The sequence below is a fragment of the Homarus americanus genome, unplaced genomic scaffold (assembly GCF_018991925.1).
Source record: "Homarus americanus isolate GMGI-L3 unplaced genomic scaffold, GMGI_Hamer_2.0 scaffold39675, whole genome shotgun sequence".
NCBI classification, from domain to species: Eukaryota; Metazoa; Arthropoda; class Malacostraca; order Decapoda; family Nephropidae; genus Homarus; species Homarus americanus.
In genome coordinates, this window is record NW_024736071.1 from 17224473 (window position 1) to 17237447 (window position 12975).

The 12975-nt window shown below is 40.6% G+C and overlaps 1 protein-coding gene across 1 annotated transcript in view; it reads left to right on the forward strand.

The window, feature by feature from the left end:
• The first annotated feature begins 394 nt into the window (after window positions 1-394).
• The window catches only part of LOC121871843 (mucin-5AC-like), a 30932-nt gene continuing 18351 nt past the window's right edge, over window positions 395-12975 (forward strand). Inside the window, exons 1-2 of the mRNA XM_042374383.1 lie at window positions 395-422; window positions 12722-12822. Of these exons, the coding sequence (XP_042230317.1) occupies window positions 12724-12822 (99 nt within the window). The 5' untranslated portion in view covers window positions 395-422; window positions 12722-12723. The remainder of the gene's footprint in view (window positions 423-12721; window positions 12823-12975) is intronic.

Genomic DNA, 12975 nt, shown 5'->3' on the forward strand with positions numbered 1-12975 from the left:
AACTTTTGACTAGAGTTTTATGTATGTGGATGGACGGTGGTGCTGTTGGTGGAGGGACGGTGGGGAAGGGGAGGGTTAGGTGGTGGTGAGAGGGGGCAGGTATTGAGGGAGGCGTAGAGGGGGCAGGTTCAAGGTAGGAGGAGAGGGGGTTGAGGGGGAGAAGGGGACAGGTATTGAGGTAAGAGGGAGGAGGAGGGCATGTTCAGGGAAGGCGGAGAGGGGGTTGAGGGGGCAGGTATTGAGGGGGAGAAGGGGGGCAGGTACTGAGGGGGAGAAGGGGGGCAGGTATTGAGGTAAGAAGGAGGAGGAGGAGGGGGGCAGGTTCAGGGTAGACACAAATGGCAGGCCAGCACAGGAAGGACAGTCAGTTTAACAGAACACGTGGAGGCAACAGGAGGACTGTACCACCTCGCCCGACGCTGGTACTACTGGCAGCCTCTGATCACCATCTTACTAGTGTGTGTTAGCCTTACTGGTAGCTGTCATCGTCAGCCGGTTATATCCCGTCACCCACGTCCACTGTCCCTCTCCCACAGTATCTCAACACAAACATCTCCCAAGTACTCCAGACACACATACATACATACACTTGCTCAACATACAAACACAAAGTGGTGATTATATTATCTAGTGTTTGTGTACAGTGAAGGTTTTTGTGTTTTGTTATTGTGAGTGATCCAAGGAAAAAAACTACTGCATAGGACAGGGGCCTATTGTCCGTCACCTAGTACAGGACAGGTGAGTACTGTCCGTCACCTAGTACAGGACAGGTGAGTACTGTCCGTCACCTAGTACAGGACAGGTGAGTACTGTCCGTCACCTAGTACAGGACAGGTGAGTACTGTCCGTCACCTAGTACAGGACAGGAGTATACTGTCCGTCACCTAGTACAGGACAGGTGTGTACTGTCCGTCACCTAGTACAGGACAGGTGTGTACTGTCCGTCACCTAGTACAGGACAGGTGTGTACTGTCCGTCTCCTAGTACAGGACAGGTGTGTACTGTCCGTCACCTCGTACAGGACAGGTGTGTACTGTCCGTCACCTCGTACAGGACAGGTGTGTACTGTCCGTCACCTCGTACAGGACAGGTGTCTACTGTCTGTGAACACTTCCAGGCTGTAAAGTGAGGGTAAGTTTTTCTTCATGTTTATTCACCTTGTCATAACTCAGTCCCTGTGATCTTTTAACACCTGAACTTTTAACTGGCGTCCACTAGTAAACTGTTACACCAGGATTAGTCACGTGTTACATCTCTTAATTCACTGTAACCATTTGCGTTCTTTTATTTCCTGTTACATGAAAAATTAACGTATCTTAAGGTACCTAATAAGAATCCAGTGTTGAGGAGTACAGGGGACCAATCCAGCGTGTCCTTCTGAAGCAAAACTCAACCGTGTTATTCTTAAGTCTTTGAATTATCCTCAGACTTTTAAAAAATAAAATATAATTCCCTAATTGAATGTGTCGTTAAGTTAATCTCTCAAGTACTGAGATGTTTACAAAGACAACATTGTATAGAGATTAAGAAGTCAGCAAGTAGGTATATTGTGGTCTTTTCACTCTAAATCAGTTGACTTTTGCTTCACTTAACTATCCTGTGGTGATCACTGATGATTTCCTCACTTAGGGAAGTAAGAATTGGCTTCGGCTCAAGGTTGAAGAAGCCACAAGTCCAGAAAACTGAGGGCAAACTTTTTCCGAGTGAGAATTATCGGAGCAACCTGCCAGTGTTCAAGGCCACACTTGACCAACACGGGGGCAGGTTATGATACATTCAGGAACCAGTGCAAGCCCAGTACTTGCGCGGGCGTAACAGAGACGTAACCGACCGCCCAAGCAGCTAACAATCCGATCAGTGGTGAAGAGGATAAAATAAAACAAAAGTTGTGAAACACACTGACTGACTCAGCTAGATAATGGCCCCCTGGCCACGTGACGTCACACAGTGCGGTGGAGGATGTCACTGAATTTGTATAATTCATTTGTTGTTTTCTTTAAGACATTCATGTTGCCAATTGATTTCACATGTTTTTTTTTTAAGTTATGAATTTTACATCACCACCAGTCCTCACTGGTGACAATCTGACACACACATTAATCTAACCCCCTCCGGGTATAGCATTAGGGTATTTAATCAAGTGAAAATAATTTGAGGATAATCATCATGTGATTCTACTTTTTTGCGGGTGGTGAATGATGTACGATAATTGTTACAAGGTGTACGATAATTGTTGCAAGGTGTACGATAATTGTTACAAGGTGTACGATAATTGTTGCAAGGTGTACGATAATTGTTACAAGGTGTACGATAATTGTTGCAAGGTGTACGATAATTGTTACAAGGTGTACGATAATTGTTACAAGGTGTACGATAATTGTTACAGGGTTAGCGATAATTGTTACAAGGTGTACGATAATTGTTACAAGGTGCACGATAATTGTTACGATGTGTACGATAATTGTTACAATGTTTATTACGATGTGTACGATAATTGTTACAATGTTTACGATAATTGTTACAATGTTTACGATAATTGTTGCAATGTTTACGATAATTGTTGCAAGGTGTACGATAATTGTTACAATGTGTACAATAATTGTTACAATGTGTACGATAATTGTTACAATGTTTACGATAATTGTTACAATGTGTACGATAATTGTTACAATGTGTACAATAATTGTTACAATGTTTACGATAATTGTTACAATGTGTACGATAATTGTTACAATGTGTACGATAATTGTTACAATGTTTACGATAATTGTTACAATGTGTACGATAATTGTTACAATGTTTACGATAATTGTTACAATGTGTACGATAATTGTTACAATGTGTACGATAATTGTTACAATGTTTACGATAATTGTTACAATGTGTACGATAATTGTTACAATGTGTACGATAATTGTTACAATGTTTACTATAATTGTTACAATGTGTACGATAATTGTTACAATGTGTACGATAATTGTTACAATGTGTACGATAATTGTTACAATGTGTACGATAATTGTTACAATGTTTACTATAATTGTTACAATGTGTACGATAATTGTTACAATGTGTACGATAATTGTTACAATGTGTACGATGGCCGTTCCCCCGAGTCCTGCCCCACCATCACTGCCCCGGCGCCCCGCCCCGTTCCGCCCCGGATTGTCATCCCCTTACATTAACTAATTATTCTGTGACTGTTTTATTCATGTATTGACCAAGTTAATTCTGTACCTGCATCTGCACTTGTATCTGTACCTGTGCTTGAAGCTGTACCTGTGCTTGAAGCTGTACCTGTGCTTGTATCTGTACCTGTGCTTGTACCTGTACCTGTGCTTGTACCTGTACTTGTATCTGTATTTGTATCTGTACCTGTGCTTGTACTGGTATCTGTACCTGTGCTTGTACCTGTACCTGTGCTTGTACCTGTACTTGTATCTGTATTTGTATCTGTACCTGTGCTTGTACTGGTATCTGTACCTGTGCTTGTACCTGTACCTGTGCTTGTACCTGTACTTGTATCTATACCTGTGCTTGTACCTGTACTTGTATCTATACCTGTGCTTGTACCTGTACTTGTATCTGTACCTGTGCTTGTACCTGTACCCGTGCTTGTACCTGTACTTGTATCTATACCTGTGCTTGTACCTGTACTTGTATCTATACCTGTGCTTGTACCTGTACTTGTATCTATACCTGTGCTTGTACCTGTACTTGTATCTGTACCTGTACTTGTATCTGTACCTGTGCTTGTACCTGTACTTGTATCTGTAATAATAATAAATAAATATAATAATAATTAACGGTTTATTGAAAGAGCTTGGCAGCCAGAAGGCTGAAAATATACAGTTACATATTTGGGGAATGGGTTTGGAATTACAAATAATATACAAGTAACATAAGTGATACAAATAAGATATATAATAACTAGATGGGGAAAAGCTCAAACTACAGTGCATTTCAACATAGTGACAGTGCAAGAAGTAGTATTTACTGGGAGTGAATACACTGGTTTATTACAAGTTATTGATAATTTTTACAATGGTTGGGACTGGGCTGTTCTTATAGCGATCAGTTCGTGCACGTATGGGCTGGATGCGGTTGTGGTGTCGAACAGCAATTCTCGGGCTAGGGATCTCAGGTGGTAGTACCTGTGCTTGTACGTGTACTTGTATCTGTACCTGTGCTTGTACCTGTAATTGTATCTGTACCTGTACTTGTATCTGCACCTGCACTTGTATCTGTACCTGTACTTGTATCTGTGCCTGCATCTGTACCTGTGCTTGTACCTGTACTTGTACTTGTATCTGTACCTGTACTTGTATCTGTACCTGCACTTGTATCTGTACCTGTGCTTGTACCTGTACTTGTACTTGTATCTGTACCTGTACTTGTACCTGTACTTGTATCTATACCTGCATCTGTACCTGTACTTGTACCTGTGCATGTACATGTACTTGTATCTGTACCTGTGCTTGTGCTTGTACTTGTACCTGTACCTTTGCTTGTACCTGTACCCTGTACCTGCATCTGTACCTGTACGTGTATCTGCACGTGTTCTTGTACCTGTACTTGTATCTATACCTTTGCTTGTACCTGTACCCTGTACCTGCATCTGTACCTGTACTTGTATCTGTACGTGTTCTTGTACCTGTACTTGTATCTGTACCTTTGCTTGTACCTGTACCCTGTACCTGCATCTGTACCTGTACTTGTATCTGCACGTGTTCTTGTACCTGTACTTGTATCTGTACCTTTGCTTGTACCTGTACCCTGTATCTGCATCTGTACCTGCATCTGTACTTGTATCTGTACTTGTATCTGTACCTTTGTTTGTACCTGTACCCTGTACCTGCATCTGTACTTGCATCTGTAACCTGTACTCATATCTTTACCTGCATCTATACTTGTATCTGTACTTGTATCTGTACCTGTTCTTGTACCTGCGCTTGTACGTGTACCTGTTCTTGTACCTGCACTTGTACGTGTACCTGTTCTTGTATTTTCCTGTACTTGTATCTGTACCTTTGCTTGTACCTGTACCCTGTATCTGCATCGATACTTGTATCTGTACCTGTACTTGTATCTGTACCTGTGCTTGTACCTGTACTTGTATCTGTACTTGTATCTGTACTTGTACTTGTATCTGTACTTGTGTCTGTATCTGTACTTGTATCTGTACTTGTATTTGTACATGTATCTGTACTTGTGTCTGTACTTGTGTCTGTACTTGTATTTGTACTTGTATCTGTACTTGTATCTGTACTTGTATCTGTACTTGTATCTGTACTTGTATCTGTACTTGTATCTGTACTTGTGTCTGTATCTGTACTTTTATCTGTACTTGTATCTGTACATGTATTTGTACTTGTGTCTGTACTTGTATCTGTACTTGTATCTGTACTTTTATCTGCACTTGTATCTGTACTTGTATCTGTACTTGTGTCTGTATCTGTACTTGTATGTGTACTTGTATCTGTATCTGTACTTGTATCTGTACGTGTATGTGTACTTGTATCTGTATCTGTACTTGTATGTGTACTTTATCTGTATCTGTACTTGTATGTGTACTTGTATCTGTATCTGTACTTGTATGTGTACTTGTATCTGTATCTGTACTTGTATCTGTACTTGTATCTGTATCTGTACGTGTATGTGTACTTGTATCTGTATCTGTACTTGTATGTGTACTTGTATCTGTATCTGTACTTGTATGTGTACTTGTATCTGTATCTGTACTTGTATGTGTACTTGTATCTGTATCTGTACTTGTATCTGTACTTGTATCTGTATCTGTACTTGTATGTGTACTTGTATCTGTATCTGTACATGTATGTGTACTTGTATCTGTATCTGTACTTGTATGTGTACTTGTATCTGTATCTGTACTTGTATGTGTACTTGAGTCTGTATCTGTACTTGTATGTGTACTTGTATCTGTATCTGTACTTGTATCTGAACTTGTACCTGTACTTGAACCTGTACTTGTTTCTGTATCTGTATCTGTACTTGTACCTGTACTTGTATCTGTATTTTTACTTGTACCTCTATTTGAACTTGTACTTGTATGTGTTCCTGTACTTGTACCTGTATCTGAACTTGTACCTGCATCTGTACTTGTACCTGTACTTGTATCTGTACTTGTACTTGTATATGTTCCTGTACCTGTAGTTTTGCTGAATTTATAACAAAAACACAGTCGCTTAGAGTAAAAGGCAGCGTGGAGTGACAGGCAGCGTGGAGTGACAGGCAGCGTGGAGTGACAGGCAGCGTGGAGTGACAGAAACAAGTAACATTATGAAGTAACAGTAACGGGCAGCATGGAGGATAGTAACCGTAACAGTCAGCATAAAGTAAGAGTAACAGGCAAAAGTAACAGGCAACAGTAACAGACAACAGTAATAGGTAACAGGTGCCAGTAACAAGTAACAGGCAACAGTAACAGGTAACAGTAACAGACAACAGTAACAGGCAACAGTAACAGGTAACAGTAACAGGTAACAGTAACAGGCAACAGTAACAGGTAACAGTAACAGGCAACAGTAACAGGTAACAGTAACAGACAACAGTAACAGGCAACAGTAACAGGTAACAGTAACAGACAACAGTAACAGGCAACAGTAACAGGTAACAGTAACAGGTAACAGTAACAGGCAACAGTAACAGGTAACAGACAACAGTAACAGGCAACAGTAACAGGTAACAGTAACAGGTAACAGTAACAGGCAACAGCAACAGGCAACAGTAACAGGCAGCAGTAACAGGCAACAGTAACAGGTAACAGTAACAGTAACAGTAACAGACAACAGTAATTGGTAACAGGTAACAGTAACAGACAACAGTAACAGGCAACAACAGGCAACAGTAACAGGTAACAGTAACAGGTAACAGTAACAGGCAACAGTAACACAGGCAACAGTAACAGACAACAGTAACAGACAGTAACAGGTAGTAACAGGCAACAGTAACAGGTAACAGTAACAGGCAACATTAACAGGTAACAGCAACAGTAACAGGTAACAGTAACGACAACAGTAACAGACAACAGTAACAACAGTAACAGTAACAACAACATTAACAGGTAACAGCAACAGTAACAGTCACAGTAACAGACAACAGTAACAGACAACAGTAACAGGTAACAGTAACAGGTATCAGTAACAGGCAACAGTAACAGGTAACAGTAACAGGCAACATTAACAGGTAACAGCAACAGTAACAGGCAACAGTAACAGGTATCAGTAACAGGCAACAGTAACAGGCAACAGTAACAGGTATCAGTAACAGGCAACAGTAACAGGTATCAGTAACAGGCAACAGTAACAGGCAACAGTAACAGTTAACAGTAACAGGTAACAGTAACAGGTAACAGTAACAGGCAACAGTAACAGGCAACAGTAACAGGCAACAGTGACAGACAACAGTAACAGGCAACAGTAACAGGTAACAGTAACAGGTATCAGTAACAGGCAACAGTAACAGGTAACAGTAACAGGCAACAGTAACAGGCAACAGTAACAGGCAACAGTAACAGGTAACAGTAACAGCCAACAGTAACAGGCAGCGTATACGTGTGGGCAACTCTACTTGGCGGTCAGAGGCCCACAAAGTGAACATCATTGGGTAGTGTTGTGTTGATAATACATCGTCGAGGTCACTTGCCCTCATTACCAGATGTCTCCTGTGCTTTTATCTGTCTTTATGTCTATCAAGAACTTACAATAAGGTTAGGTTAGGTTAGGTTAGGTTACATTCGGTTATGTTGGGTTGTGCTTGGTTTGGTTGGGTTGTGCTTGGTTTGGTTGGGTTGTGCTTGGTTTGGTTGGGTTGTGCTTGGTTTGGTTGGGTTGTGCTTGGTTTGGTTGGGTTTGGTTGGGTTGCGTTTGGTTAGATTAAATTTGGTTTGGTTTGATTAGGTTGTATTGTGATGTGCTTTGTGTGTGTGTGTGTGTGTGTATGTGTCCAGACATTCCTTAAGAGCGAAAATAAATTAATTTTTCGCTCCTCAGGAATGTGTAGATACCCGTATAGTAGGCCTATATATTTACAGTTAAACCTCCATATAACGGATTTCTCACTATATATAATCCGTTTGCCGGGAATTTCACATTTAACGTCGTTTGATGGAGGTTTCACATATCACAAACCCTCGACATAACTGATTTTCCTCTCGATATAGTCCGTTAAATATAGGTTTCATTATAACACATCTCGTACAACTGTAACTCTTAATGAATAACGAAGTGTGTGTGTGTGTGTGTGTGTGTGTGTGTGTGTGTGTGTGTGTGTGTGTGTGTGTGTGTGTGTGTGTGTGTGTGTGTGTGTGTGTGTGCCAGTAAGAGTGAAGCTTGAAGTTTTTTTTCAACATTAAAGAGCAAGTTTATGAGATGTTTTAATAGGCGAGGAGAGACCAATGACAATGATCACTTGTATCTGTCAAAATAACCCCAGGTGTGTTGTCGAGCTTCGTGTGTTGAGGAAAAAGGTGTTACCAGCTTGACTCTCACGTGTTGAACGTAAGTAATTATGTTTATATGTTAATTAGCAAGATTTAACTGGGTTATTTATCAGTTTAGTTTATTTTAAGTGATCAGGTTTCGTTGGGTTTGGTTAGGTTAGGTTGCATTAAGATCATCTGTCACTACCAAGGGGGTGGAGGGTGTCGGTCAAGGTGTAAGGAGGTAAATGGGTGTCAAGAGGGAGTTAGTCAGGTGTCATAATGCCATCTGTCAAGGATTACATCCAGCCTTGACACCCTGACATTCTTCTGCGGGTTGACCACACACACACATTTGTTCCGAGGTCTTATTACCTCTTACTTATTACCTGGTGGTTGTCTGTTACGTGTGCTTGACTCCTAACATATAACCTAATATAAGGTGTGTGTGTGTGTGTGTGTGTGTGCGCGCGCGCGCGGGCGGGAGGGAGGGGGCTGTTGTGGATGCAGCAGTGAGTGTGTGTGATGGTAATGAGTCTTGGCCACGTCCCACCTGTGGTGACGCCAGACCCGGCCTCCACCCCCCAAGCTTGTTTACACACAGCAAGTATAGCGCAGCACACACTACCCGTGCACGCACTCACTCATCACCCGTGCACGTACTCACACAACCCGTGCACCCACTCACTCATCACCCGCGAACGCACTCACGCACAACCCGCGCCCATAATCACGCACCTGCCACACACCCTACGCAGAGTCAACACCTGTCCGGGTTTCTCTTGACCTCCTGCTTGTCACGTGTAGGTAAGGGACATAGACGTGTGGTTCTCCCATCCCAAAGGTTCCATTCCAGCCGTGTCCACACTCCAGTCGTGACTTGAGACGTGTGAGTGAGGGACACGGAGGACATGGTGATGCCCCCCACCCCCCAGCTTCCCCGTGTGTCCCGATATAACTAGGTCTGGAATAATTCCTGAAGGGACTGTCGACAACATGTCACCTTTTGTAACGCTTACCTTGTTTAAATCTACCATGGTCGTGCAGGTAAGGGTCACTCAAATGTTTTTTTTCTGCGGCCATGATTCTACCCCAGGTGTGTTCAGCCCTGGAGGAGGCGAAGAAAAAGGTTCTTCCTTGTCGTCTGGTCCTGGACGTGGAAGTAAAGTGACTTGACACACGACGTTGGCATGCTGTTATTCTTCTGCCCTGGATCTACTGGTGGCCGTGTTTGAAGACAGGACGGGCAGGCCAACATACACACACAGACACACACACACACCACCAAGGCTGACCGTGATGCTCGTGCCAGGAACAACAGGAGAGGAGTCAGTCTAGTCATGGTAGGAGGGAGGAGGGATGTGTAAGAGGAGGCAAAGGAGAAGAAGGAGAGATGGGTGATAGGAGAAGGAGGGATGGGTGAGAGGAGAAGGAGGGATGGGTAAGAGGAGAAGGAGGCAAGAGAGCGATGGAGGGAGTTAGGTCGGTGTACACAGGTCCCTCCTGACACCCATAATAAGTCCACACACGAAGCTCTTGACAATATTAAACGAAATGACCCATTGAGGTTATTTTGAGAACCTAACCTAACCTACATTCAGGCACCAACTACGACACGACGTACTGTGTTTATTGCCGCAGAACACACACGCACGACATGCATACAGGACCCAGCCAGTCAGTCACTACTTATTTGGTGACGTAAATAAAAAAAATATATATATCTACAAATATAGGGATTTTTTTCCTCGTCTTTTCGTCCATAAACTTAAAGAAAAATATATTGTCTTAGGTAAGGTTAGGGCGGCGTTGATTGACTATTTATCTTTTATTAGTCAATTTTGTGTTGAGAGAGTGGGCAGATGACCTTGCGTATGTGTGTGTTGGATTATAATAACAGGTATCACGAATTTATTATATTTATTATAATGTGTCTTGTATAGAGATGAAAAACACACACACACACACATAACCACAATCAAACCATTATCACATATCTGGACAAAAATAAGAGGTCTGCCTTTATTGTGTGAGTAGTGAGGTGAACTTGCTCACTTCCTCACCATTTAAAGGTTGTGTGTGTGTGTGTGTGTGTGTGTGTGTGTGTGTGTGTGTGTGTGTGTGCACCTCATGGTAATGTCAGCAGGCAGTAGGAAACAAAAGCCTCTCTTCCCTTCTCTTAACTGTCTGTCTCTTAAGGTCGAACTTCATGTCCACTAGCTCAAACTTTATCACCTCTAAGATCAACAGGTAATTAATCCCTTGGCGTGTGTGTGTGTGTGTGTGTATTTAAATTATAATACAGACACAAGAAGAGGAACATCCGGGTTGCTGAGAGGGAGATACTGTCGCGCTGACAAAAGTTTTCGCTCTGTGGTAAAACTGAGTCACGGGAATGAATCTCTGAATTTACTTATATTTACCCTTACTGTCATCTGCTGTGTTATCTCATTTGGTGGTTTATGCTGCTTCATTTTTCGAAGGGAGAACTTTTTACCCTGATTGCATACACCCACCAATAAAAGTCCTGTCAGTCTTACGCCTCGTCCATGAACGGCCTTTGGGATGGTCAGGTGTGGCCCGCGGGATGACGGTAAAATTTATCATCCCGTGAAATAATGAAAAAAATAGATATAATCATGTTTATTTAGTAAACTGTATTTTACATACTTAAGATCAGACAAAACCCAAATGAGGTATTCCTTTCAACCCGGGTAAGGCAATGTGTGAAGCTGTGAACTTCAATCCTGCAAATATGTGATATAGCACTTGTGTTGGCCCTGAAGAGGGTAACTAAAATACGAATTGGCCCTCGAAAGGTTTTGAGTTTGACGCCACTGGTCTACTGTGTGATGTCTCAGATTCACGAGTCTCAGTCTGGTTCATGGATGGTAGAAAGGACTAACATGACTTTTTTTGTGGGTGTAATGTACAAAGAAAGATAAAAGTCGTTTTTCTTGAAATTTGGTGAAAACATATGCCGAAGGGCTAAACTTTTGGTGCTTGCCAACAACGAGTATGTAACTGTGGTAGGGCTCTTATAATGTTTCACGAGTTACATTTAATCTTCGGACAAAACCGCGACACAACTTTTGTCTGATTGTACATACACTCAAAATACTATCTGTAAGGGGGGGTGGGGGGGTGGAGTGTGATCGATGAATTTCAGAATGAACACTGTGACTCCTGGTGACTCTTGTTGTCTCGGTTGGGTTCCCAAAATACTTCGTCCGTTGTGACATATTTCAACACAATTTTGTATAGATAGTTTTTTGGGTGACTGCACAGTACAAACATGACATATATATAACGTAAGCATTAACATACTTCATTACCAAGTCCCAGGTTGCTGATCAGACTTTCTGCCTCATTTACACTTAATTGCAGGATTTCAATATTTTCTCTTCCTTTGACAACACAACACAACACAACACAACACAACACAACACAACACAACACAACACAACACAACACAACACAACACAACACAACACAACACAACACAACACAACACACGTATATTGTTTCTCACTGTTGGTCTTTTTATTTATTTATGGTCCTTTCTTTTCTTCTTCTTCTTCTTCTTATTATTGTTATTATTATTATTATTATTATTATTATTATTATTATTATTATTATTATTATTATTATTATCATTATTATTATTATTATTATTATCATTATTATTATTATTATTATATTATATTTGTATATAATATTTTTAATATTTATTAATTTTAATTAATAATAATTATTATTATTAAATTATATTATATTTTTATTTCATATTTTTGTAATATTCTTATTAAGTTTTATGTTATTATTATTATTATTATTATTATCATTATTATTATTATTATTATTATTATTATTATTATTATTATTATTATTATTATTATATTATATTTGTATATAATATTTTTAATATTTATTAATTTTAATTAATAATAATTATTATTATTAAATTGTTATATTATATTTTTATTTCATATTTTTGTAATATTCTTATTAAGTTTTATATATTATTATTATTATTATTATTATTATTATTATTTATTTATTTTTTTTTTTTCGCTCCCAGGCCCTGATGTGGGTCATTGACCTGTGCCCTGGTGGGTTTATCCTATAAAAAATAAATATAAATATAATGCTATTAATGTATTACATGTTAGAGTAGGAACGTTGGTGCGTGGATGGTAAGTCATGTCTTGCACACCAATTATGTACCATTCTGCAATAATATTATTGCTGTTGTTGTTATAATGTTTGTGTTTGTTTCAGCCATGACGACCGGCTGGACAAGATGGAGTGCGGTGGTGGTGGTGGTATTGACCTGCCTATGCCTGCCACCCCTTGCTGTCTCCCACACTCTGCCAGTCATGGTCAGTATACCTGTCTACCTCTACTTGTCTACCTCTCTCCTTTTCTCCCTGTATCTCTATCTCTACCTGTCTACCTCTACTTGTCTACCTCTCTCCTTTTCTCCCTGTATCTCTATCTCTACCTGTCTACCTCTACTTGTCTACCTCTCTCCT